Below are 27873 nucleotides of genomic sequence, written 5' to 3'. Positions count from 1 at the left end.
ATACGTTACACGGGTGTTGTTGCCCATTCCATGCCCCTGGCCACAGCACCCTGTTCCAGCCAGGCTACACAGTCCACAAAGTTTCCCACGGTGCTCTCAACTGTGGTCAGCCAGTGCCCGGACCCCAATTTTGCTGCTTTGGAAATGCAACACTCCTCTTCTGCCTTGAGACCCTCCGCTGGGTCAGTATGTGTCCGGCCTCCTTCCCTGGGATGGAGCGCGGCCCCAGCCAGAGACCCCCACGCTGCACAGAAAGGGGGTGGAAAGCTGACCAAGACTCAGGCAGAGCCCCGGCTGGGAGAGAAACAGGTAGTGGCATGCCCGTGGGCATTTACTGGCATATGGCAGCAAAGCGGATGAACCTTCTGCCAGGAGAGCAGCCCCACTGGGTCAGACCCGCTCAGAAGCCAACCTGCCCCCTGCTTGTAGCCGTATCCCCTGGGAAGCCCACAAGTCCTTTCCCTGTTTATCCCTAGCAACTGGCCAGTGCAGATACACTGCCTCTGAACAGGAAGGTTCCACTAAAGCATGGTACTGAAGGCTGCTCCCTGTGGGGGAGACTGCTGTAGAAGAAACTCCAGCAAATGCTTGCTGGATTCCTCCCTCCCCCAAGAGCACCAATGTTTCCCCTCTCCTCACAAAGGACCCTGTTTGGGGACTGGGGTAGGGGCAGGGCTTCTGTGGCCAGCTGTTGGCATTCTCCCCTCTGCCCAGACCACCACTACCCTTTATGGGTTAACGAAGGTCAGATTGAACCTAGGGTGAGGCTGAGGTTTTGAACTAACTGCTTGGGTTAGAATGTAAGAGTAGCCCTGTTGGATCAGCCAGACAACTCGTTCCTAACACTGTCCAGACTCCACAGGGGAGGCCGGTACACAGGGCCTGCTGGCCACTGCCCTCTCGCAGCATTTCACAATCACAGGCCGAAACCAGAGCTCCCATTCGGCTATTGTGGTTAATAACAGATAGCCCTCTCCTCCATCACTGTGCCCAAACTCCAATCCATTTAAGCCAGCGGTTCTCGTGACACCTTGTGGCAGTGAGTTCCACAAACCCTCCACCTGTTGGGTGAAACAGCACCGGCTTTTGTCAGCCTTGATTCAGCGGCCAGTTTCGTAGGGTGACCCTCACCTTTTAGAATTATGGGAACAGATGTCAGCCAAGAGGACGGCTCGCGACAAGCGCCTTGAAACTAGATTGGAACAGGGACCCAAAGTATACTCTAGGGGCTCCGGTCCAGTCCCCTGAGATGCTGCCGTTCGCTGTACCTGCTCTTCTCTCCAGCCACATTCCGGCTCTCCAGCAAAACACACATTCCCAAGACAACCTGTGTCAGTGTGACCTTAGACAGGAGAGAGACAGAGTTTTACAGCTCCTCCCTCCAGCATCGTGGGAAAGGGTCCGTGCAACCGGGAGGCTGCCCTCCCTCCTCAACCCTAGCAAGTAACCCCGGAAGCAGCAGCACTTCTGCAGCGTGCAACCAGCCCAACCAGCACTGCGTAAAAATTCTGGCATTAAAAACAGCGACTCACAGACGGCAACGATGAGCAGTATGCTGGAGGCTGGCAGGTGAGCTCCCCTTATTTTCATTATTCCCTTTTTTTAAAAAAAAAATCTTGATTTCGAAGGAAGAGGAGGAGCTTGTCGGTTCTCTCCCAGCAGGGAGAGGGTCTCTTCTGCTCTTAGGGTATAAAGTGGGGCCTCCGGCGCCCGCAGGGCCAAGCGCTCTGGAAAGCCTTTGTCCCCCACCACTCAAGACGCTCTTGGTGGGGGAAGTCCAGTTAGTACCAGGGATCGGCTCGATGCTGCTGGTTGTAGAACTGGAGCTTTATCTGGTCTCTAATCTGGTTGACGAGAACTTGGGACAGCAGGATTCCAATCAGCTGGGGGGGGGGAAAGGGGTGGAGGAGAAAAGGAAACCAAGTCAAGCCACAAAATGAGAAGAAAAGCCCACCCTGCCTTTGGCTTAGTGGCTGGCTATTTCTAACATGTGAGGTAGATTAAGATAAGAGAGATATGAAAGTACAAAGCCAGATCTTCTCTTTGGTGGCTCGTATGGTGCAGCTTCTAACCCATAAATTCGCCTAATTTAAGCCAACACTAAGAAGTCTGCCCCTTCTAAAAACCAACCCAGAGTCCTGGGGTAGCTACAAAGCACAGGTCGCATCAACTTTGCTTTCCTACGGACATCTATTGCCTCCAAGACTGGTAACGATCCTCCTTCTCCTGAATCGCTTCCCCACTTCTACCTGTTTTCTGGTTAGCTCTGTGTGTCTGCTGTATGTATTTTCTGTGTGCTTGCCTCCCTAATACTTTTTAATAAAAAATCATTCCTGTTGAACATCTGCCTACTTACTAAAGCATTCTCTAGAGGAACGATCCTAGCATATACTGGTGAAAAGATCCTTGTTACCCTCCTCTCACTGCCTCTCCTTGTTGCTAAGTCCCCCCCCCCAACTCACAAGGAGACCACCTATTTGGGTAGCAATGAAGACACTGGATCCCACACAGGCTGGGAGTTCTGGGCTCAATCTGGGATGGGCAGCAGGACAAGTGGACAAGGGGCTTCAAACCCCCCCAGAGAGAACTGCTGTAGCATAGTGGTTGAGTGGCTGGGCTATGAACTCTGTTGGTTCGATTCCCACAACTTGCAATGAGCTGAGCAGGTGGGCCTTGGGTGAGCCACTCCTGTCAGCCCAGCTCCCCAGCTGGATTGTGGAGATAATAATAACACTGACTTTGTTCACCGCTCTGAGAGGGACACTAATCGGTCTAGAAGAGTGGTACATAAGCACACTGTTACATGAGCTGCTGTATCATAGTGCTTAAGTGGTTGGATGGTGAATCAGCCGTCTGCTGGTTCAACTTCCACTCCTGCCATGAGCTTGGTGGGGACCTTGGGTAAACCTCTCCTCTCAGTCCCAGCTCCCCAGCTGGATTGTGGAGATAATATAACACTGTTTGCTGCTCTGAGCGGGTACTCATCTGTGGTATTATTTTTGCAACCTGAAATGAGCCCAGGAGCCACGTTGGTGGGAAATGAGCATGTAATTATGATTGCTCCATGCACACCATAGTCCTGATCCAAACTGGACACACATGTGCCAAATCAAGCACAGAACTCCCAAAGGCCATCATAATGTGTGAATCAGCCCTGGAGAGCCAGGTTGGTGTAGTGGTTAAGAGAGGAAGGACTCTAATCTGGAGTGCCGGGTTTGATTCCCCACTCCTCTGCTTGAAGCCAGCTGGGTGACCTTGGGTCAGTCACAGCTCTCTCTGAGCTCTCTCAGCCCCACCCACCTCAAAGAGTGTTTTGTTGTGGGGATAATAATGACATACTTTGTAAACTGCTCTGAGTGGTATTAAGTTGTCCTGAAGGGTGGTATATAAATTGAATGTTGTTGCTGTTATTATTAATGGGTCCAACCTGCTACAATTATTTCCCCTCCAAGGCTGCTTTCTGAGAGTTAACTAATGAGATCAGTGGCAGTAATTTATTTCATATGGCTTTTTATTGCGGTTCGTCAGCCTATTGCGCAGCTTATCACCATGCTTATTGCGCATGCTTCTCTGGCCGAGCAGCATTGAAGCTTTTCTATGAAGAGCAGCATTCAGATTTTGCAGGGGAGGAGAGAAAGTAGTTTGGATTTCCAGGTATCCTTGTCCAACAACTTCTAGCTAAGGGAGCTCCATTCTAGACTGTGAACAGTGCCAAGTCCCAGAATGCAAAGTGGCCAAATGCGCATGCTCAGGTCAACATTTACCTGGGGAATGGCCAAGCCGAGGGCTACCCCGCCAAGCAGGAAGAGGTTGCTGTGGATCCAGTTCACCAGCTTGTCAATGCAGCCGTTGGTGTAGATGAACTCGCCGGCCTCCAGGTAGTTGAGGGCCTGCATGCCTTGACCACACATGGTGTTGATGACCGACTGGGGGGGGGAGAAGCAAAGCACACCAAGTGAAGTTACCACTGCAAGCCACTCCTTGCAACGAACGTCATGCTTTCCAGGGCTCATTTGGAGGCGGAACGCACAGGAACAGCATTCCGGTAGATCTGAAGAGGTCACGTGGGTTTTGGCCCCGCCCACATGATTCCTTTTCCTCCGAGTGCAAGCCGAGTGGTGCTGGGCTCCAAAGGAACATAAGCTGCTTGGAATTCATTCTGCTCTGCTGCTTTACTTTCATTTGTGACTCGTGAGAGGGGGGGGAGAGAAAGTGAGTGAGTGCAAGCCGAGTGGTGCTGGGCTCCAAAGGAACATAAGCTGCTTGGAATTCATTCTGCTCTGCTGCTTTACTTTCATTTGTGACTCGTGAGAGGGGGGTGGAGAGAAAGTGAGTGAGTGCAAGCCGAGTGGTGCTGGGCTCCAAAGGAACATAAGCTGCTTGGAATTCATTCTGCTCTGCTGCTTTACTTTCATTTGTGACTCGTGAGAGGGGGGGGGGGAGAGAAAGTGAGTGAGTACAAGCCGAGTGGTGCTGGGCTCCAAAGGAACATAAGCTGCTTGGAATTCATTCTGCTCTGCTGCTTTACTTTCATTTGTGACTCGTGAGAGGTGGGGGGAGAGAAAGTGAGTGAGTGCAAGCCGAGTGGTGCTGGGCTCCAAAGGAACATAAGCTGCTTGGAATTCATTCTGCTCTGCTGCTTTACTTTCATTTGTGACTCGTGAGAGGGGGGGGGGAGAGAAAGTGAGTGAGTGCAAGCCGAGTGGTGCTGGGCTCCAAAGGAACATAAGCTGCTTGGAATTCATTCTGCTCTGCTGCTTTACTTTCATTTGTGACTCGTGAGAGGGGGGGGAGAGAAAGTGAGTGAGTGCAAGCCGAGTGGTGCTGGGCTCCAAAGGAACATAAGCTGCTTGGAATTCATTCTGCTCTGCTGCTTTACTTTCATTTGTGACTCGTGAGAGGGGGGGGGAGAGAAAGTGAGTGAGTGCAAGCCGAGTGGTGCTGGGCTCCAAAGGAACATAAGCTGCTTGGAATTCATTCTGCTCTGCTGCTTTACTTTCATTTGTGACTCGTGAGAGGGGGGGGAGAAAGTGAGTGAGTGCAAGCCGAGTGGTGCTGGGCTCCAAAGGAACATAAGCTGCTTGGAATTCATTCTGCTCTGCTGCTTTACTTTCATTTGTGACTCGTGAGAGGTGGGGGGAGAGAAAGTGAGTGAGTGCAAGCCGAGTGGTGCTGGGCTCCAAAGGAACATAAGCTGCTTGGAATTCATGCTGCTTTATTTTCATTTGTGACTTGTGAGAGAGAGTGAGTGCGTGGGTGCAAGCAGGGCTGGCTCTCCAGAGGAGGGCAAGCTGCTTTGAGTACATTCTGCTTTAAGGAAATACCTGGAGATTTTTGCGGAAAGGGGCCTGAGGGGTGGATGTTGCCTTCTGACACACTTCCGGTGATGTCAGGGGGTGTGGCATATGCTGATGAGTTATGCTGATGAGTTCCTGCAGTTCTTTTTCTAGGAAATGACCCCTGATGCTTTCAGTCACCTCTTCTGACTACCTACAAGCCATACAAATCACTGGTTCATGAGAAATTCTGTGACATTTCTTATGGGGAGAGAACCAATTTCTTGGCCCAGAAGCCACATGGCAGCAGAAGCACAATAGGTTAGGCTAAGAGAAAATGACCGGCTCAATGAAATTCAAGACTCTTCCAAAGGGTGAAATCAAGGAGTAACTTCCAATGCTACTGTTCGCAAAAACTCCTGGTACTGGATTTCAAACCATCCAATCAATAACCATTTGTGTATATATATATTTTTAATGAATTTGAAAGTGCTCTGGTGCTACCAGTGCATTCAAGAACGATTATTGTATATATTGATTGTTATTGATTATTGATTAGGATGTATAATCGTTGTTGAATGCACTTGTAAGCACCAGAGCACTTTCAAATTCATTCAAAAAATATATATACAAATGGTTATTGATTGGAAGGTTTGAAATACAGTACCAGGAGTTTTTGTGAACAGTATCAATGAACTTCAAGACAAGAGTGTAGACATAAATCTGGGTCTCTGCACATCTAGCCAAACGCTGTACCATACTTCTTCTCCTGTGATTCTGGAGGCATGCAATCTAATCTTCTGATTTCTAAAAAACTGCGGAGGACTGCAAATCTGATAAGTTAATTTTTTTAACCCTTCTTCCTTACCCTTTTCCTGATGCAGGTCTTCCCCTAACCCTAACCCTTCCCAGAGAAAGCGATCCAGTCATTGATTTCCCATAGAACTTACACCTTACGAGGTGCCAGAGAACTGGCAGGCACTTGTTTCTTAATGGGGTGACTGCTTTTATCCCTGGCCTTGCTCCTGGGCTTCTTAATAGCCGCCTGAAACACAGATGTTAACTTTTCCCAGTAGTTTTTTTTCCCCATGACACACAAGTCTCAGTACATTAAAGAGCATTACCAAAAGACCCAAGGCACTAAAACAAGATGGCAGCAAGTTCTCTGAAGATGCAAAGGAATGTCAGAAAAGAGCAAGAGTCCAGTAGCACCTATAAGACTAACAACATTTGTGGTAGGTTAGGAGCTTTCATGAGCCACAGCTCACTTCTTTAGATACAGCTAGAATGTGACTGCATCTGTCCTTATATCCTGGAGAGGGAATTGCAACTGATAACGATACTCAATACAATGCATCCTCCAGGACTGGATCGAGACCTAGACTTCCTGGCTCATTACCAACGCCGATTTCTCCACACCCACTACCTCTCTGCATACCCCACCCTATCTAATCACGCCTGCTATTGTCATTCACAAGCTATTATCATTCGGCTTCTGTAATCACTCCACTCTCCAAGATATAAGGTCTGATGGACTCACATTCTAGCTGTATCTGAAGAAGTGAGCGGTGACTCACAAAAGCTCCTACCCTACCACAGATGTTGTTAGTCTTATAGGTGCTACTGGACCCTTGCTCTTTTCTACTGCTACAGACAGACTAACAAAGCTACCCATCTCGATCTATCTTCATGGGTAAGGTGTTCTTCTTAACTACTTCTCTCCTCTCAGACACCCTCCCCTCCACAAAGCCAGCATCCAAAAAGGGCAGAGGACCCCTGAGAAGGAACGCTTCTGGACAAAGGGCACTGACACCCCCCGCCCCGCAGGAGCCCTTCCGCTTCTCTTACCTGGTCTTCTGCTTGGAGGCAACAGGAATAAGGCACCGAGCAGCGCTCCCGGCTGGGGTTGTGGGCCGTGCAGTTGAAGTACATGTTTTGGGACCAGTCTTTGTAGGAGACGCCCCCACAGCAGCTGAACTGAGAGTGAAGGCAAAGGCGTTAGAACGGGAGACAAGATAACAGGGCCAAGGACAACTTAAGGCCAGGGCAGGCATTCTAAGCTGAGAGCAAAAAGAGATAAGACGTTTTTAGAGCAATGGGGGTGGGTTTCAAAGCACCCTCACCGAGTTCAATCTCAGATACCATTTCATGGTCGAGACCAGACTTTGGGGGGAAACACACACACGCAGAGCTTGGAAGTATACTTCACACGCAGGCTGTGCATAGCACTGACTGGCTGGTGCCCATGTCATCACCCAAAAAAACTTCCCTTCTCAATTCTCAGTTAACTTTGGCCAGGGCTTTTTTTCTGGGAAAAGAGGTGGTGGAACTCAGGACAGCACTTTGGGTCAGCTGGAACAAGGGGGGCAGTTTTTTAAAGTTTAAATCTCCCTTGGCAAAAATGGTCACATGGCCGGTGGCCCCGCCCCCTGATCTCCAGACAGAGGGGAGGTGAGATTGCCCTCCGTCTGGAGGGCAATCTCAACTCCCCTCTGTCTGGAGATCAGGGGGCGGGGCCACCGGCCATGTGACCATTTTCAAGAGGTGCCGGAACTCTGTTCCACCGCGTTCCAGCTGAAAAAAAGCCCTGACTTTGGCACTTTAAAAATATTTCCCTATTAATAAAAGTGACAATGAACAGACTGACTTTAAAAATTATATTTTAACACAGCAGATTCCCCCGCCACAGCAAAGGGAAGGGGCACATTCAGTTCCATTCACTGGCGACGATGTTCGTCATTTCAGACATGAAGCCGGGAGGAAGGAAGGCTCTGCTGCAGCAGAGGCACAGGGGACGTGAGCTCTGCTTTTAGATCACAAACGACTTCACCCCCAAGATCTTCAAGGTGGGAAACTGCTTCACTCTTCCTCTCTCAAACAAGGATTAGATGGGGAGATCTTCAGAGAAATGTTGGAAGTGAGGCTGGCACCCAGAAAGAGTGGCGCCTGCGAAAGCTGGAAATGCTTGATGCCCCTCAAATGACTTCACAGGTGGAATAACAACAACAACAACAACAACATTTGATTTATATACCACCCTTCAGGACAACTTAATGACCTCTCAGAGCGGTTTACAAAGTATGCTGTCATTATCCCCACAAAAAACACCCTGTGAGGTGGGAGGAGCTGAGAGAGCTCTGAGAGAGCTGTGATTCACCCAAGGTCACCCAGCTGGCTTCAAGTGGAGGAGTGGGGAATCAAACTGCCTCTCCAGATTAGAGTCCTGCTGCTCTTAAGTGACTGACCCAAGGTCACTCAGTGTCACGGGCTGGGCCAGCCCAAGCAGGGTGGTTCAAGTCCAAACCTTAATGCCAGAGTCTGAGGGGAGTTCCAAGAACAAAAGCCAGGTCAAACCAGTGGTCAGAGCACGAGATAACGCCAGGAGTGAGTCCAGAGTCCAAGAGCAAGGTCAGGTACAATCCAAGGTCATTTACCAGTAGTGTCAGGTCCAAAAGCAGGCACGGAACACGGGCACGGACCATGGAGTGGTTGCAGGCAGTAGACACATTGCTTCCATGCCCGGCAGTTCCTCCAGACTGGCTCTTATAGCCAGGCATGGTTTTCAGCCAGCTGCTGGGGCTCCATCCTGATGCTACTCATTGTCACTCTCCAGCAGCTGGCGTTGGCTCAAGAGGCGAGCACTGTGCCGTCTCTCCTGCAGTTCCAGTCTCTGGCACTGCCTGCGGCGTTCCTTGGGCGTGGGTGAACCTGGGGGGGTGAAGGCTCTTGGCTGCTCTGCACCTGTAGAAGTCCCTGGCTGAGCTTCCCCTGTGGTGTAGGAGCTAGAGGGTGCTGGTCTCTCAGCTGCTGGCTGCAAGCTCTGATCTGCCAGCAGGTGTTGCTCCTGATTGCTGGCTTCTGCTGAATCAGGGCTAGGGCTGGCTCCACAGGGCTCCTCTTCTCCTGAGGAGTCCTGGCTGGCTACACGAGGCTCCTCTCCTCCAGAGGAGACCTCACTCTCAGACTGGGCCATGACACCCAGCTGGCTTCAAGTGGAGGAGTGGGGAATCAAACCCGGCTCTCCAGATTAGAGTCCCACGCGCTTAACCACTACACCAAACTGGCTCTCAGCAGGAGCAGAAGCACCGATTGGGCCACAGACCCCTTTACAGGTTTGCTTGTCAACTATGTGGAATGTGCTCAAGGCAATACTTTCACAGTGTGGAAAAGGAGCAGCATTGGCCAGGGGGAGGAGAAAGAGAACCACCTGGTGTCTCTCTGAGGCTGCATCACTAACCTATGGGCAGGTGACACTTTGTAAGGCTACCCTGCTTGCCTGTAAATTCTGGGGGATCCTCCCTGCAAAGCAGACCTCAGAGGAGGCAGCGTTCCACCCCATGGATCCTTTCATATTCTGCCCCCACACCCCAGGGGGAACTTGAAATTCAGCTCAAAATCACAAACCTGCTTTCATTGACAGGACCCTGAAACTGGCAACCTCAACACACAACAGGCAGCCTCTGTGCCTGATGACTGGCCCAGGGAGCCCTGCCACTTCTCACAAAACACACAATCCACCCACCTCCTTCTGGCCGAAGTCGATCAAGTTCTGGAGGTCCAGGTCGTCCCGGTAATGGACAATGGCGTTGTTGACGATCTCACTCACTTTCCCACGTGCCTGGAGGACAAGACAGGCCGAGGTTGGGAAGAAGGTTGGGCCAAAAATTTCGTTTTATGCAGATTCCACCAAGAAGAGTGTACAATGAAGATGGGAAACAGCCCGAAACCACTCCCACCCTCCAAGCCTGAGGATTGGCAGTCTTGCATCTTGAAGCACTAACCAAGAGGGCCTCTGAGGAAGTGCAGAGTGAGTTGCCTCCAATGTGCTACAGGCCCTTCCATCATTCATTTGGGTTGCTTTTTCAAAAGGGCACTGGCCCTTTTCACACTATTTGCCTGTTCCCGGAACGTTGCGAAATACCGTGCAAAAACCGCAGAAGATAGCGTCTTCTCGCGAGCGTTTTACGTGATGTCGCGCAAAACTCTTGCGAGAAGACGCTATCTTCCGCATTTTTTGCGCGATATTTCGCAACGTTCCGGGAGCAGGTAAGTAGTGTGAAAAGGGCCACTGTATTTCTCTCGTTCACTGATCACATTGCACTAACCAGGAAATGAGACCTACAGAACTGGCTGCCAAACGAATTACTGCGGATCACAGATGTTGCTGTCACGAGACAGAAGTTGGTTCTCCGTCCCGTTTGCAATTCTTGGACCTTTGTACTCCAACCCAACCCACAAACGCTGGTGGAGTGTCTCAACAGCCCTGCACCCCAAAATAATCTCTGAAGTACTCCCACTCAGATATCCCTGGAATCAGCGGATGTATCCTGCCAGGTGCCACGGAACGCAATACAGCACACTATTCTTTTTAATATTGCATATGACAGCAATGCTGATACTGTGAACCTGGGCAGATCATGAGAGGGAGGACAGGAAAGGTTGCATCAGTGCTTAGTTCTCATGGCCCCTTCTTACATGCCCAGGGTAAGGTCGATCACCACTTTGGGGTCAGCTAGCAATTTCTGCCAGGCCAGTTTGGCTAGGGATCCTGACGGTACCATCTTCTGGGCATGGAGTAAGGGTCACTGTTTGTGTGTGTGTGTGTGGGGGGGGGAAGTATTTGGGAATTTCCTGCATTGTGCAGGGGGTTGGACTAGATGACCCTAGAGGTCCCTTCCAACTCTATGATTCTATGATAATTCTTATGGTACGGTTTTATGATTTTATTGCCTCCATTGGGTCCCTTGCGAAGTGGCATAGAGAGCCACTAAATCAATCCATCAAGGCTAAAACCTGGTTTTTGTGCACAACCTTCCCATGCGAAATGCTCCCAGGGACCCCACTGCATCTCACTGCTAGGAAGTTGAAAGGATGTAGGAGCTGGACTGAGCCAAAGCTTACTGGAGAGAGCAGCACTTCTCGGAACCGCAGCTCTCTTTGTCAGATGCAACTTTATTATAGCATAAGCTTTCGAGAGCCACAGCTCTCTTTGTCAGATGCAACTTTATTGTAGCATAAGCTTTCGAGAACCGCAGCTCTCTTCGTCAGATGCAACTTTACTGTAACCACAGCTCTCTTTGTCAGATGCAACTTTATTGTAGCATAAGCTTTCGAGAGCCACAGCTCTCTTCGTCAGATGCAACTTTACTGTAACCACAGCTCTCTTTGTCAGATGCAACTTTATTGTAGCATAAGCTTTCGAGAGCCGCAGCTCTCTTCGGCAGATGCAACTTTATTGTAGCATAAGCTTTTGAGAGCCACAGCTCTCTTCAGCAGATGCAACTTTATTGTAGCATAAGCTTTCGAGGACCACAGATCTCTTCATCAGATACATCTGATGATGCATCTGAAGAAGAGAGCTGTGGCTCTCGAAAGCTTATGCTACAATGAAGTTGGCTAGTCTTAAAGGTGCTACTGGACTCTTTACTGTTTTGCTACTACAGACTAACAGGGCTAACTCGTCTGGATCTAATACCTTGTTTCTGTATCTCCCACTTTGCTAATACTAACTAGCATGGGGATGTTCTAGTGAACTTTCAGGCTGTTTAAAGAGTTGAGTCAGGTTGTTTTAGACAAGTCTTGCTTTTCTAGTTAGTTTTCATGACTAATTGTTTCTCCTTTCGACAATATAGGTTTTTCCTTTGCTTGTGAGCACCAGGCAGAAGAGGGGGCTCTGTAAACCTTTAACTCCCCTTATCTTCCTTGCGTACAAGCCTTGTTCCCACCCTGCCCAAGAATTCCATTGTCCTTCCGAGTGCCAAGGCAAGCTCCTAGGGCAGCCATTCCATTCCCTTCCCTCACGGAAGCCTTTGAGCCACGCACCTTGTCGGAGAAGACGAAGCCCAGGACGCCAGCCACCAGTTGCAGCAGGAAGATGACCGTCAGGCAGACCGAGAACTGCAGGGGAGAGAGCACGGTCAGCGAAAGAGCTGAGAGAGGCGGCCAAGAGGGCCAAAGGTCAATTCCCAGCCCTGAAACAGACAACGCCCGCGGGCTCTTGGCCCCTTTTGTTTTGGCAGCGTTGCCAACAAGATGGAGATTACTGGACGACACAGAGACTTGTTACACCTTAAAGCTGAACACAACTGCAGCAGCATAAGCTTTTGTGGAATCCTCAGTTAGCAGGGATGCGAGCACTCCAGCAGAGAGAAAAAGTTTCTGCAAACAGCGCCGCCAAGAAGGTGCAAAAGCTAGGAATACATACTTGGCCTACCCCATTTCTGTGCAGAATCCAAAGAGCCACACAGTGAACAGGGAGGAACCCGTACCCATGTTTGTATGCTACAGGTATGTTGTAAACCTCCTCCAGCGCCAGGCATGGTGGAGTGGTGGTGATAGAGAGTGCCCTCAAGTCATAGTTGGTAAACTATGGCAAACCCTGGTGGAGTTTTCATGGCAGGAGACTAACAGAGATGGTTTACCATTGCCTTCCTCCGCAACTCCGATCTTCGTTGGAGGTCTCCCATCTAATTTCTAACCAAGGCCAACCCTGCTCAGCTTCTGAAATCTGATGAGATCAGGCTCACCTGGGCTATCCACATCAGGGCACATGGCAGAGAGGTGGTATACAAGTTGAACTGAATAAATAAATAAATAAATCCCCCCTCACCCACACACACTGATGACCTGACCATCAGAACCAATTTCGCCACCCACAGAGCGACAATTGCAGATGAAGTCTAGATGCAAGAGAGCATTTGCGTTTAGTGTGTATCTTACGGGTCACAGAATGCGTTCAGCACTTTTAGCCTATCTGCTTTTAGAACTGGTAGACATCTGTACTTACTGCAGGTGAATCGGGGGGAGGGGGACGGATGGGAGCCAAATTAGGGGGTGCAACGCAAAGAGAAAACCCTGCGAAATAGCCCCATTGAGCTCCTGACTATTTCATTGAGGCTTCTGCCAGTGAAATCTCTTGAGCGAGCGGCCTTCACTCTTTGGTTTCCCAGAACAGTCTCTATTAGCTATTTACTATATGCGTTCATTGCTTCTCAGATCATTGGTTCAAGGCCATCCTGAAGTCTTCATGGCAGTTCCAGGGGGACTCCCCTCCACCGCAAATCCTAGCTCAATACTCAAAGGACGTTAATATTCTTTTGATAAATCCGGATACCCCACAAGTGTGACAGGCCCAGTCCTACAGGGGTCAGGACGGCCAATCGCACAAGCACCTGCTCCCACTCTTAGGGTCCCTTCCAGGACTGCAGGACGCATCCCTGCACTGCCCCCCCTCCCCATTTGTCCCAGGTGGGGTTAGTTAGTTCCAGGCGTCCTCACCGTCTGCAGCAGGCATATATTCTCACGCAAAGAGCCGATGCAACCACAGAAAGTAATGAAGAACATCAAGACGCCCACCACAATGAGAAGGATGGCCGGGTCCACGGCAAGGCACGCCATGGCCGCCTCTGCAATCAAAGAGAAGAATCGGACAGACACGTCAGTCTCGCTGCACCCACTTCTCCCCGCTGCAGCTACCCTCTCCCCAATGGCCTTCGAGTCACACTTAGCTAGTTCAGCTTCCTGGGGGGGGGGGGGGAGCAATCCCCGGAGATTTATGGCGCCTTTGGAATGATAGGCACCGGTTGCGTTTCCAAGCACGGCAGGTATTTCAGGCTCAACGGCAAGACCACAGGTTGTTTCAGATGCAAAGCAACGGTTTCACCAAATCCCCCTAAAAATTGTGACTCTCCAGTTTTCCTAGCACACTGCCCAGCCACGGACAGCGGCTCCCACTTCCAGTGCAGAAAATGGGCTATTGCCCATTCAGGCAACCTGCAGCTCAGCTTCCAGCTAGGCTTCTACTACGCAGGAATCAGAGATTCAACACTCAGATGCATGAATCAGTTCTCCCCCCCCCCCCGGTGTAAGTGTTGACCCCAATGGTATCTAGTTCATCTTTGGTGTTTAAAGCCCTCTGTGGACTGGGACCTGCAAACCTGCGGGACCGCCTCTCCCATTAGGTCCCTTGCAGGACGCTACACTCTGCAGATAAACAACTCCTGATGGTCCCCGGCCTGAAGGACATCTGGCTGGCCTCCACCAGGGCCTGGACTTTTTCTGCCCTGGCCCCAGCCTGGTGGAACACTCTCCCTCTGGAGATCCAGGCCCTGCGGGACCTATTACAGTTCCACAGGGCCTGTAAAATGAAGTTGTTCCACCAGGCCTTTGGTTGAGGACCAGCAGGTGTCCCCCTCTTATCCTATCTAAGAGCACTACCTCTTCTATGACTGCCCTCGGCTATGCGTTTTACCCACAGCTATGACTTATGCAGGTCTTTTATTAGTATCCAAAGTAGCCTATGTATGACGGCACCAGAGTATTTTAATATAAGTTTTAAAATCTGTTTTTAAAGGTGACTATTAACTTATTGTGTTTTAATGATGACGTGAGCCGCCCTGAGCCCATTCGTGGGGAGGGCGGGATATAAGTCAAAATAAATAAATAAATAAGTCTCCAAAGACGAGGAGTGCAATACTGCGGTACTGAGATGCTCCGAGTTAACATTCTCATCACCCCAGACTGCGGCACCAGAAGGCTTGGAGGGCATCAATGAAGCATTGCAAAATACAAATCTGAGCAAGACAACGGTGGCTGGTTTCATAAAATAGGCAGCACTCAGTTCGGGGTGTGCCGCAGTCCACGGACCAGAGTTCTCCTCTATGATCCTAGGTCCTCATTACATGAGACAAGTGACACAAGCTGGGTCGAGGTCTCCCATTCTGACATGCCCTCAGACATGTGGCAGGGGACTTGCCTTAAAGAGCACTGAGAATTCTGCTCCAGAGCACATGCGAGGAAGGGCTTCTTCCTTCCCTCCTGTACTGTTTTCACAGGGCTGCAAGGGTGTGTGTGGGGATGGGACAAACTGGCCCCATTTTTGCTCACAAAACCTGTGCAGGAGGGAAAGCAGAATCCAAACCGCGTCAGAAGTCTTATGTAATGAGGACCTTCCTATGTTCTGCTCCCCTGCTTGTATCTATTTCTGGAGGTGGGGAAATGGATGCATTTGGAATGGGTATCCATGTCTGCCGCTTATGCATTCTCTTTAGAAAGCAGAGGCAATTACTTTGAATTCAGGAATGCTTCGCTAATCTGCCTGAAGACAGGCTCCTGACTGGGCATACCTGCGAGTCACGAGGCTGGGCCAAACCTCCCCTCCTGCTTCCCTGTGAGAGTTGGGGGTGGGGGTGGGGAAAGGGTCCAGGAGTCCATTTCTGTCTCCTCTGCATTCTAAGGTATTAGAGTTTGGTTACAATCTCTACCAGCCTTCTAGGACTTGTATAATGTTACAAACATTACAGTAAAGAGTCCAGTAGCACCTTTAAGACTAACCAACTTTATTGAAGCATAAGCTTTTGAGAACCACAGCTCTCTTTGTCAGATGCATCTTTAAGACAAACCAACTTTATTATAGCATAAGCTTTTGAGAACCACAGCTCTCTTTGTCAGATGCATCTTTAAGACAAACCAACTTTATTATAGCATAAGCTTTTGAGAACCACAGCTTTCTTTGTCAGATGCATCTTTAAGACAAACCAACTTTATTGTAGCATAAGCTTTCGAGAACCACAGCTCTCATCTGAAGAAGACAACTGTGGTTCTTGAAAGCTTATGCTACAATGAGGTTGGTTAGACTTAAAGGTGTTACTGGATTCTTTACTATTTTGCAACTACAGACTAACATGGCTAACTCCTCTGGATCGATGACTGTTAAAAACATTGAATTTCTTCCTGATATCTTCTTTTACTTCCATGTTATTTCTTGTACTTTCATTTAATTTCTCTTTTATGAAGTGACTTTATTTGAAAACTTTTATGGTTGCTGGTTTTTTTAGTAGCTGCTTCAGGGCCCGTTTTAATTAAGAATCTATTACTTTCTCCCTTTCATGTTGGATGAATTTTTAAATCATTTTAAACTATTTGATAGTTTCATAACTGCTTGCAGATTTGGTGTAGTGGTTTTTTAAAAAATGCTTTATTTTAATTAATTGTCTGACTGATTAAGAGAGTAAGCTGCCTTGGATGCCATACTGGGAGAGGTGGGGTCTCAGTTTTGTGAGACCCCACAGAGAGATAGAAGATAGGTAGATAGAAGATAGCGGATAGATAGATGATAGATAGACCGATAGACAGACCAATAGACCAATAGATGATAGACAGACAAGATAGACAGACCAATAGATGATAGATAGACCGACAGACAGACCGACAGACAGATGATAGATAGACCGATCGAGAGACCAATAGACCGATAGACAGATTATTATTATTATTATTTATTCAATTTATATACCGCCCATCCCCAGGGGCTCTGGGCGGTGAACAATTAAAATCGATAAAAACAAAAACTAAAATCAATATACAAATCAATATAAAATCAATATACAAAGATAGAAGATAGCGGATAGATAGATGATAGACCGACCGATCGACAGACCAGTATACCGATAGATGATAGATAGACCGATAGACAGACCAACAGACTGATAGATAGATAGAAGATAGCGGATAGATAGATGATAGACCGACCGATAGACAGACCAAAATACCGATAGATGATAGATAGACTGATAGACAGACCAATAGACCGATAGACAGATGACAGATAGACCATTAGACAGACTGATAGATGATAGATAGTCCGATAGATAGATAGACTGCACAACTGCAGTCACTCACAGCTGCATTTTCCTGTGTGGAAAAGACAGTCCAGCTGCAGGGAACAGCTAGTACTCCAGTACCAGGATAGCACAAAATCCAACAACATGTTGAACCAAAAAAAGTTACTTCCGTGGGCAAATTCTTCCAGGTTTCAAACAGAATGACACCAAAGCTTGCTCTTCATCATCCAGCTGTCACACTGAATAAGGGGATGCTCCGCATTCAGCACACACCAAGATGGCCGCGTGATTGTTTCACTCATAAAAGAACAGAAGGGCTGCCCTGATAGATCAGACCCGTGGCTTCTTGTTTCATACAGTGGCCAATTGGGGACCGCCCAAAAGCCCACACACAGGGCATGGAGACCAAAGGCAACACCCCTGTGCTATTTTCCAGCAAAAGTATTCAGAGAATTACCGTCTCTGAATATGGAGATGCCATGTAGCCACAACGGCTGATAGCCACTAAGCTTTATATTCTTTCACCTCTTATAAAGCCAGCTAAACTAGTAGCCATCAGTATATCTTGTAGCAGTGAGGTCCACAAATTATTTATTCTGTGAGACATGAAACTTGTCCCACATTTACCGCACTTTCACAAACCCTCTAATGGTGGGAGGTGAACAAACTATAACAAACCGATGCCCCCAAAGCAGCCATATGACAACTTGGGCACCTGGTCCAGCCACTTGGATTAATTCAACGCCACCTCCTTCCACCCTCTGCTTGAAGCCAGCTGGGTGACTTTGGGTCAGTCACAGCTCTTTCAGAGCTCTCTCAGCCCCATCTACCTCACAGGGTGACTGTCGTGGGGATAACAACAACATACTTTGTAAACTGCTGTGATGGGTGTTAAGTTGTCCTGAAGGGTGGTACATAAATCGAATATTGTTGTTGTTGCTATTATTAATATTATTATTATTATTATTATTGCATCACTCTTTGTACCTGAAAAGTGATGTCAACAGGTTATATTTACCACGAAAAATTGGTGGAAGAGGACTGTTACAAGTACATCAGGTAGTGGAAGAAGAAAAGAGGGGCCTGAATGATTACATCAGTAGAAGTACAGAAAAATTACTTATTATTGTTGTTGCTATTGTTATGGTGTCCTTTCTGTCCCAGATACTCCTGGACAAAACGGAAGGTGTGCCTGTCAGTCCTTTGAGCCTATGAGCCCTTAATTCACGTACCCCTCGGGCTGTAGGGCCCAAACCACTCGCACACCCACGAGGATTAAGGCTGGGCTCCTCACCTGCATGCTTCATCAGCCGGGCGTAGATTCCAACAGCCACCATCACCATGGAAATCATCTGAGAATCAAGAAAAAAAAATGTTATCAGGATGCCCAAATGGAAGATTTCCTGGTCGTTGCGTCTTCGGCCTGGAAGGGACTCAACCACTGACACGGCCATCCTATGGTCCATAATGGCAGACATCCTTCATCAGCCTCTACAGTTTGAGGCTTGATTAAAAAGTGATGGAGCCAAACATGCTACTTGAGGGGGGTGGCTATTCGGGGTGGCACACAGGGGTTTGCACAGGCAGCCGCCTAATGAGAATGCCACGCAGGCACACAGTTCTCCCAGGAGAGAGCACTTGGCCTCACTCAGCATCCCAGAAGCAGAGGACTGGAGAAGCCAAGGTGTCCTAGACCAGATTTGGCCTCAGCGGTTCGAGCAAGCTGTCTGAGGGCCAAGCTACAAGTGACGAATGGCACTGGAACGCAAGTGAACAGACTCGCGTGCATTCCTCCCTGTTCACTTGCTCTCCACTTGATCACGCAAGTGGAGTGCAAGTGAACAGGGAGGAATACACGCGAGTCTGTTCACTTGCCGTTCCAGTGCCATTCATCACTTGTAGCTTGGCCCTCAGTGGCACCTGAGTAAAAGCCCTTCCACAAATAACCCCCTCTGTAATAGAGAGAGTCTTACTGAAACCCCAGAGAGAAAGAACTCTTCCTGAGATGAAACACAGCAGGGAAGCAGGAAAAACCCAAGACAGGGGAGTATCATCAATCCAAAAGGAGAACGGAATCAGTGTGGAGTCAAGGCAGGCTCAATCCCCGCAGAAATAATTTCTTCAACAGTGCCATCAAGAATAGACTACTGTAATGTCCCCTACACAGGTCTTCCCTCAGAGACGCCATCTGGTGCAGAGTGCCACGGCTCAGCTATTATTGGGAGCTATTCTTCCCATTCCACAATTATGCCATTGGCTTCCCATCAGTTGCCAGGCTCAGTTCAAGGTTTTGGCTATCACATACAAAGCCCTTCACGGCCTTGGCCCCTCATATCTACAGGACTACCTTTCCCTATGCACAGCCTCAGCAGCTTCTCTCATCTGAACAGGGACTTCTGCAGGTGCTACCGTGCAACTGGGCAAAATCAACAGGGCTTTCTCTGCGGTGGCCCCTAGCCTGTGGAATGGCCTGCCTGAAGTTAGGAGGGCTCCCACTCTCCGAGCTTTCTGCAAACTATGCAAAAATTGAATTATTCAGGAGGGCTCTTTTACTCAGGCAGGAAGGCTGTCATGTAAGGAAAGGGTTCTGTAAGGGACAGGGACAGCGGACTATACTACTGCATACAGTCTGCTGCTGTACGTATGCTCCTACTGGGTAACTACCACATCATTTAATGCATCCATTTAATTGCTTACACTTTGTTTCTGCGTGTTTTCAAATTTCTCCAATCCAAACTCTATTGCATTGTGTATTGGCTGTCCCAATTGTTGATTGTATTGACTCATGCTGTGTTATTCGCCTTGAGTCTCAGTGAGAAACGTGGACTATAAATAATGCAAATAAATACATAAATAAAGACATGCTAGCAAACCTAGCCCAAGGACCTGTTCCGCTCCCACACTGAGCTGGTGTAAGTGGTTAAGAGTGCTGGAGACCCGGGTTCGAATCCCTACGCAGCTAAAGGACCATCGGCCAGTCATGCTGTCTGAACCTGACCTACCTCACAGGGTAATTGTGAGGGTAAAACAGAAGGAAGGATTGTACATGCTGGCCCCCGAATTCCTCCGCTGAAAGGAAGGAGAAAAATCCAGCTTTCAGAATCAGAAGAATCCAGCCCAACCCATCCTCAGGCCCTGGCACCAGTGACCAGGCCCTGGCAAAGATGCTAGAAGTACCCAGTCAGCTCAAGACAGCTGTTTGCCCACACCAGAATCTTTCTCTCCCCCTCCAAGGCAACCATTGCCATGGCAATGATATTTTTTTCCTGTCACAGAAAAAACGGGGGAGTGGATGGGACAATCAGACGTAAGTGGCCAATTAGCTGCCTCAAGCAACCTTTTGTCCCCGGGCACCTGGAACAGGGCTCCACTGGAAGTCACACCCACCCAGCAGAAGGAGGAGAGGGGGAGACAATGGGTCCCCCCCCTGCAACAAGGCCTACCTCTCCCCCACTTGCAGGGGCAGAGCGGAGTGCGTTGGCCCTCTTCCAGCCCCTGCCAAAATCCCTTACAAATAATACACTTCTGAGGCATTCAAAGCCCTTCACACGCATTCTTCCAGCGAATGCCGCAAGAGTTCCATAAAGAAAAAAAAAAGCATTTTTATTCCCCTGTCGCAGGTGGTGAGCTGAGGCAGGCCAAGAGGCCTCTTTGCTAATCTGTGGTGGAGGTGAGATTTTACCTGACAACTTCCTGCAAGACAGCTCACACCCTCTCACTGCCTACTCTCACCACTAACCTCCACTGTCTTCATGCCCCCCACCCCATAGCCACGTTCTCTGCTTGAGCGGGGAGATGGCTGTGCCCCATAGCGTCCAGGCCAGAAAGGAAGACGGAAAACAGGCAGTTCAGAGTCTGGGGAGAAATTCTGGAAGGGGGGCTCCCAAGGTCAAAATATTATACTCCGATCGATATACATCTGGCAGTTAGTTGCCCCTTAATGCCGCTGGACTCCCAGTTCTGCCTGTAGACTTGGGTCTTTATTCACTACCTTCCGCTGAGGAGGGCTCAACAGTCATGGACAAGTTGATGCACAAAGGCATCAATAATTCACACCACAAGGAAGGGCAGCAAATCACCGGGAGCCGTCTTATGCCAAGGGGCCCTCTGCCCGCTCTCCAGGGTCTCTCCCACCACCATTTGCAAGCGGAGATCATGCCAGAGCAATGCGCACTGTCTCAGCCCAACGGAACGGGTTGAGGGAAGAGGGTCCTGGCAGACACGTCAGGAATTGCACAGCAATCCCACACCCTGATGTTTGGCCCAAAACGGAAACGGGTCTATCAGTGATGAGGTCAGGTCTAGTTTTCTCCTCTATTGGAGCTCCTGGAAGGTTCCCCTCAGCCAAGGAAGTACTGCCAATGCCAGAAAGAGGGACATTTGCTTTTCTCAAGCAAAACGTAATCAACCAGAAAAGCTGTGAACCCAATTTGCAGGTGTGGTGGGATTTCACAACCCCTGGACCCTCTGTGCACCCATCCAAGACTGACAAGCGGGCACTTCTAGCAGAGCTTCTGTTTTTCACCTGGCAGCCATGTTTGGCCAAGTCAGAGAGAGACAGTGTGGTGTGGTGGTTAAGAGCGTGGGACTCTAATCTGGAGAGCCGGGTTTGATTCCCCGCTCCTCCACTTGAAGCCAGCTGGGTGACCTTGGGTCAGTCACTTAAGAGCAGCAGGACTCTAATCTGGAGAGCCAGGTTTGATTCCCCGCTCCTCCACGTGAAGCCAGCTGGGTGACCTTGGCTCAGTCACAGCTCTCTCAGAGCTCTCTCAGCCCCACCCACTTCACAGGGTGTTTTGTTGTGGGGATAATAATGACATGCTTTGAAAACTGCTCTGAGTGGGCATTAAGTTGTCCGGAAGGGCGATATATAAATCGAATGCTGTTGTTGTTGTTGTTATTTCATCAGCAAAGAATATTGCCAAGGTGTCAACTTAACGTTAACTGGGGCGGGGGGGATATATTTAGGTGTTAACAAAGCCTGTACCACCTTCCCCATCTGAGCCGTTCGATATTCAGCGGAGGAAGTCTGGGCAGAGAAGATAAACATCTTCATTGCTGCTTGATGAGGCTACAGAGGGGCTCTGATTTCACTTGAGTCTTCTTCCAACAATGCTGAAACATTGTCGAAGGCTTTCACGGCCGGAGAACGATGGCTGTTGTGGGTTTTCCGGGCTGTATTGCCGTGGTCTTGGCATTGTAGTTCCTGACGTTTCGCCAGCAGCTGTGGCTGGCATCTTCAGAGATGTAGCACCAAAAGACAGAGATCTCTCAGTGTCTCTCAGTCTCTGTCTTTTGGTGCTACACCTCTGAAGATGCCAGCCACAGCTGCTGGCGAAACGTCAGGAACTACAATGCCAAGACCACGGCAATACAGCCCGGAAAACCCACAACAGCCAATGCTGAAGCAATCGCCCAGTCCACTTCTGGTCCCTCAACCCTCCAGTAAAGGGGGGAAAAGGAATCGGGGAACAACCACGTCTACAGCCTCCAACAGACTCAGCATGGAGACTCCAAAGATCCCTCAGGAAAAGTTTTGGGAATCAGTTGGACCCAAACATGACTGAGGCGAGACATCCTAAGTGGTCTCCTGCCCTTTCAGAATAATAATAATAATAGCAATAATAATAACAACTGTGCTGATATACCGCTCTTCTAGACAGATTAGTGCCTCACTCAGAGCGGTGAACAGGTTAGTGTTATTATCATCTCCACAATACAGTAGGGGAGCGGGGGCTGAGAGGAGTGGCTCACCCAAGGCCGCCCGCAGAGCTCCTGGCCGTAGTGGGATTCAAACCAGCAGAGCGCTGGTTCGCAGCCAAACCACTTAACCACTGTGCTACAGCAGCCTCAGCCAACCTGTTCTTTCAGAAGATCATGGTATATCTACAGCTACGGTTTTAACTGAATCCCTCTTCAGCAGGAAACAGCTTGATGCAGATCCATTTTCACGTGTCAGGCCCGTTATGACCCAGGAGCATCCCATAGTCGACTGAGCGTGGACTGACAAAATGGACTTGGCATGAATCTTAGTGCCAGAGAGCCACTGCCCTGGAGGGTCTCAACGCCAAATCCAAGACCTCTTCCTAATCTCCAGGTGGTAGCTGAAGATCTCATGGAATTACAACTGATCTCGTTCCGCTGGAGAAAAGGGCTGCTTTGGAGGGTGGATACTGTGCATTACAACCCACTGAGGGCCCTCCCACCCCACGCCCCACCCCACGCCCCACCCTCGTTAGGCTCCACCCCCAAAGTCTCCAGGAATTTTCCAACCTGGAGCTGGCAACTCTACCTCTTTGGCCAACTCAGCCAGGGAACACCCTGCTGAGTGAATGGGAGGGTTAAACCAGCAGAAGTCCTAACCTACCCCCAGCACAAGGTACAAGTAGCCAAAGGGAAACAACATTTGCACCAGGTATCCGGGACAAGAGAAAGGCTTGATGGATTCAACAGAAGTTAACTGTCTGCCTCTTGTTCCCTCCTATCTTCTACACCCTATGACCGGGGCTTCAACCCCTATTCTTCCCAAATTTAAATTACTCTACATGAGGGGTCCCCAACAGGGTGCCCATGGGCACCACGGTACCTACCAACACTTCGTCCGGCACCTGCCAAGTGTTTTCAGAAAGTAGGTGGGGCCAAGTGGGACTCTTGCCCTACACTTCATTTGTTTGGCTTTGCTGATAAAAATAGCATTACTTCTGCAGCAGCTGCCACCACACTGTTAGCTTTAGTCTCTCCTTTCCCAGTGCGTTTTTTAAATGACCCCTTCCAGCGAAGCCCTGAAGCTAAGCACAGAAGCAATAAAAGGGGAATTGGCAGCCACGGCAAAAGTTGACGGGGCTGAAATGGAATCTGCTCGCTCACCTAAAAGCCGATTACCGGTTCTCAGGAGCAATTATTAGCAAGGAGAGAAAGCTCACCTGGAACAATTTAGGGTCACCCGCTCCACAAAAGCAACTGAACGCTTAACCAAAGGGTAGATCCAGCCCCTCTGGGCTCATCCTGCATAGAAAAAGCTCCTTGACATAAGCGGCAGAGAAGGGGATTGTAAGGCAGATACCCAAGTGATGGAGAAAAGCCGACAGATGAGAAGTACCAGATGCAAGTCTCTATCTAAGGAGCAGTGTTTCCAAACCTTTTGATATCTGGGCAAGCCCTCTTCTGGAATAACACTGGGAATATTGCCCACACTTGGATAAAGATATACACTTTGCACAAATGGGTACGCTCCCCTTCTTGCTACAAGAGTTGTATTTCTTCCAAGGAGGTCTGTCTTTGCTCAAGGTTTTTTCCTGGGCGACAGTGAGATTCCCCTGGGCACCTCTGTTGCAGTGCAGACGGCATCACAGAACACCACTTCATCATTTGGGATGATTTTGCTGCTCAAATAAGGGCAAAGGGGGGCAGGAGACCCCTTGCAGGTCTGAAGAGCAGAGAGCGGCGGGTGGGGGGCTGGTCCTCCAGACTAGCTACCCAAGCGACTACTAGGAGTGCAAGAACGAGAAAGATGTGAATGCACCACAAGGGCTCCTCTATCAGGGGCACAGACCAGACTGGCATCAATCCTGGGCCTGCACAGCCACTGGCTGGATCGGAACCATCCTTTAGCATTGCCAGAAAGGCTTGGCTTGGACCTGACTGACAGCAGTGTGGTCCCAGGAGACGGTGGGCGTGCCACGCATGGGGCTACAGACCTAGCCTTATGTACCCAACATAGTGGCTGCATTTCCCCCAGGCAAGCCCTCTAGCAGCACCTGAAGCATGGCTCTGCTACATTTCTCTAGAGTAAATTTCCCCAACAGTCCTGATACACCAGTGCCCCTCGCAAGTGGCAGCATTTTGAATGGAGTGGCCCATTTCTGAAACCTAACAGAAGACATGCCATTCAGAAGGGCTGGCAACCAGTGAGTGGATGGGCCGATTTATTTAATTCAATGTGTATTCTGCCCTTCCCACAGCCTGCAGGCTCAGGTCGGATCACATGCATCTAAACGACACAATAATAATTTACATTAGGTACATTTAAAATCACTTAAAACAATAATACAATATTTAAGTATTTAAAAAATCGATATAAGGCAGCACCAAAACTATCAATCACTGTTACTCATCAATCAATAGTTCACATTTAGCAGAGCAGCTCTTAGGTGGTGGGGTGGTTCTATACAGGGAGGGACTCAATGTCCTCTCTTTGACCGACGGGGGCCTGACTCAGCCCTGACCATACGCCTGGCGGAACAGTTCCGTCTTACAGGCCCAGCAGAAGGATAGCAGATTGTGCAGGGGCCTGGTCTCATTTGACAGAGCGTTCCGCCAGGTTGGAGCCAGGACCAGAAAGGCCCTGGCTCTGGAAAAGGAAATAGAAGTGACCAAAGATTATGTCACAAAATGGAACAACCGAAACCCCTAAAGGGGCAGCTTGAAAAACAGGAACAAGCTAGGCAGCTGCACTTTGAAAAGAGATTTTACGTAGAAAATCACAGCTTAATTCTATGGCACAAAAACGGGTATCCTTCTCTGGAGGAAAAGCACGCTTGATAAACCAAGATCCATGGCTGGCACTGAAAACTGTCATTTCAAGAGTCAGAGAACCTAACATTGAACAGATGAAGCTGACTCCACTGAGATTGGCAGCATCTCTCCAGGTCTTTCAGATAATCATTGAGTCTCTCTACAGGAGACATCTGACACGTGAAGAACAAGTGTCGGGAGATGCAATGTTAGCCGGGAAGGGTAGTTTAAATAGACAAAGCCGGCAGCAGGGCAAAGGCTTTGCTTTGCACTGGAGCTGTGTGAAGGGGCTGTGAAATGCCAGAAAGGAAACTTCAGCTCATTATATCCTCTCCTGGTCCAAGCCCGGCTCTGGAAGGCAGCTCCAGTCCATTTCCATTCCTCGCTGCCCCGATTGCCATCCCACAGTTTTAGACTGGAGAGATGAAATTGACAGAGACTTTGGGGAGGCGAAGATGAAATTGACAAACCCTCTGAGGAGTGATCTCCACTGGCTCTGTCTTTTTAAACTATGCTTCCTGGCTAACATTGCATCTCCCTACACTTGACGAACAGGCACCAAGGCATCTCATGTAGACAGACTCTATCACCTGACCCTTTTAAAAGAAAACTGGGGGTGCCAGGGATTTAACCTGGGGTGTCTTCTACCACTGAGTCACAGCCCCTGCCCCCCCATGACCAACTGGGGCCTTTTAAATAAAGCCTCCCTCTCAGTAGCAGGCTCCCCAATTCAAGGCAACTAAAAAAAAAAAAAGGAATGCAACACAGAAAAATGGAAATATTAAGCGTACTTGGATAGCTTTTGAGGTGGGGAAACAACTGCACTGTGGATAAAGGGGTAAGGAAAAGAATGAGAACATTTCATAGCAGCTCAGCTGACAGCCTGTAGCTACTAAAGGTTTCCTCCAGGAGACAAAAAAATAGTTACTCCAGAGATTATCAAAGTGTTAGGGCAGATCAAACCAGAAGTAGGAATCACAGTTTATTTATTTTAACCGAACACGCTTGTAAATGTCTGTGAGGCAGCTCACAATCCAAAGACAGAAGATTTACAGCTTTAAAAACACCGTAACCTGCACTTTGAACTGGGCCCAGAAACAAATAAGACAGTAAGTGATGTTCTTCCAGAATCAGCCTGATGCATTCTCTGGAGCCAGCCCCGGAAAGCAATCTGGGTACGGCATTTTCAACCAAGGCCAGATTCTGAACTTTCCCAAGGGCAGCCTCCCACACAGCAGCAATCCAGACCGGAAAGTGTCAGCGGTGTGGATCAGAGGCTATCCCATTTGGCATAGCAAACCACATGCAAAGCGGCTGTCCACAGCCCAGGTGCATTCTGCCACCGTGCTCAGGCAACCAGCCATCCCTGCGAAGGGCCACGGGTTGCAAGCACAGCTGCAGCTTCGTAGGTGGAAGGTCCAGGGTTTTCTCTCCAGCTGTTCCTTCCCAACAACATTGAGACAGCAACAAGGGTTGGCCCAAAGCCAGCCAGGAAGCTTCACTTGAACCCAGGTCCTGCAGGTTCAGACCCACACCTTTCATTGCACTACTCCGGCTCTCCAAGGTCTTTTTTCTCTCCCTCCCTTCAGCCTCTCCAAAATCCATTTATACCACTGTTCTTCCCACAGCAGGGAGTTCCAGAAGTTAACAGCTGCTTGCTTATTTTACAATTCGCTACTATAGAAGGAAGGAATTGCCTTTATTTTCATTGCATGCAGAGGTTTTCTCCCCAGAGCTCAAGGACACCATAAAAAAAGGCTTGCCTTCAAAGAGAATCATTTGCCAGTGTCAACTAAAGCCTTTCCAGTAGACACCAATTCCCAAGCCGAAAAGAAAGCAACGAGCTTTGTTCTGGTCATTCACTGATTTTACTTCATTTACACCTCGTCTCTCTCCCCAACGGGGACCCAAAGTGGTTTACATCATTCTCTTCCCATTTATCCTGTCAACAACCCTGTGAGGTAGGCGAGGCTGAAGGTGTGGGACTGGCCCAAGGTCACCCACCGAGCTTCCACGGCAAAACAGAATTCGAACCTGTCTCTCCCAGGTCCTAATCCATCCCTCTAGCCGCTACACCACATTGGCTTTACGTACACATGACCCATCCCCTCAAGGGCAAGTCCCCCCACCCCTCCACAGCTTCTTCTTTCTGACGCAGACCGCCTCACCCGTGCATGCCCCATTCACACGTACACAGGCTGCACGCAAACTGCAGACGGCCCCGCCCACCCGCGGCTCGTCTCACCCAGAAGACCATGTTGAAGAAGAACAGCAGGTATTTGACCAGCGGGCTGACGAAGGAGAAATCCTCCGCCTGGGGGGCCGCGGCGTCCCCCGCCGCCCTCTTCGCCATGCCCGGCCCGTCGCTCACCGCCGCTGCCGGCGGCGCATCGGGAGAGCCCCCCCGGCCCGGCTGCAGCCCGCCGCGACTCGCTCGCCGCTGATTAACCTCGAACTGCACC

At 49.4% G+C, this 27873-nt stretch overlaps 1 protein-coding gene across 1 annotated transcript; it reads right to left on the bottom strand.

Moving 5' to 3' along the window:
* TSPAN33 (tetraspanin 33) lies at positions 1–27855 on the bottom strand. Its single transcript, XM_054988779.1, has 8 exons — positions 27657–27855; positions 18192–18249; positions 13554–13681; positions 12099–12173; positions 9799–9894; positions 7125–7253; positions 3765–3926; positions 1–1883 (listed from the first exon to the last, which is right to left on the bottom strand). Exons 1-8 carry the CDS (start codon positions 27762–27764, stop codon positions 1782–1784), a joined length of 858 nt encoding a protein of 285 aa, XP_054844754.1. The 5' UTR covers positions 27765–27855; the 3' UTR covers positions 1–1781.
* Positions 27856–27873: the final 18 nt, after the last annotated feature.

The sequence above is a fragment of the Eublepharis macularius genome, chromosome 9, assembly GCF_028583425.1.
Source record: "Eublepharis macularius isolate TG4126 chromosome 9, MPM_Emac_v1.0, whole genome shotgun sequence".
Classification (NCBI taxonomy): domain Eukaryota; kingdom Metazoa; phylum Chordata; class Lepidosauria; order Squamata; family Eublepharidae; genus Eublepharis; species Eublepharis macularius.
Note: the sequence above shows the minus strand (reverse complement) of the source record. Positions and strands in the feature narration are given on the sequence as shown.

Coding starts and splice junctions, on each gene's coding strand:
- TSPAN33 (XM_054988779.1), bottom strand. CDS start 27,764: ATGGCGAAGAGGGCGGCGGGGGACGCCGCGGCCCCCCAGGCGGAGGAT. Junction 12,174..13,553: donor ATATATGCCTGCTGCAGACG/GTGAGGACGCCT, acceptor TCTCCCCTGCAG/TTCTCGGTCTGCCTGACGGT. Junction 7,254..9,798: donor TCGACTTCGGCCAGAAGGAG/GTGGGTGGATTG, acceptor CTTCACTCTCAG/TTCAGCTGCTGTGGGGGCGT.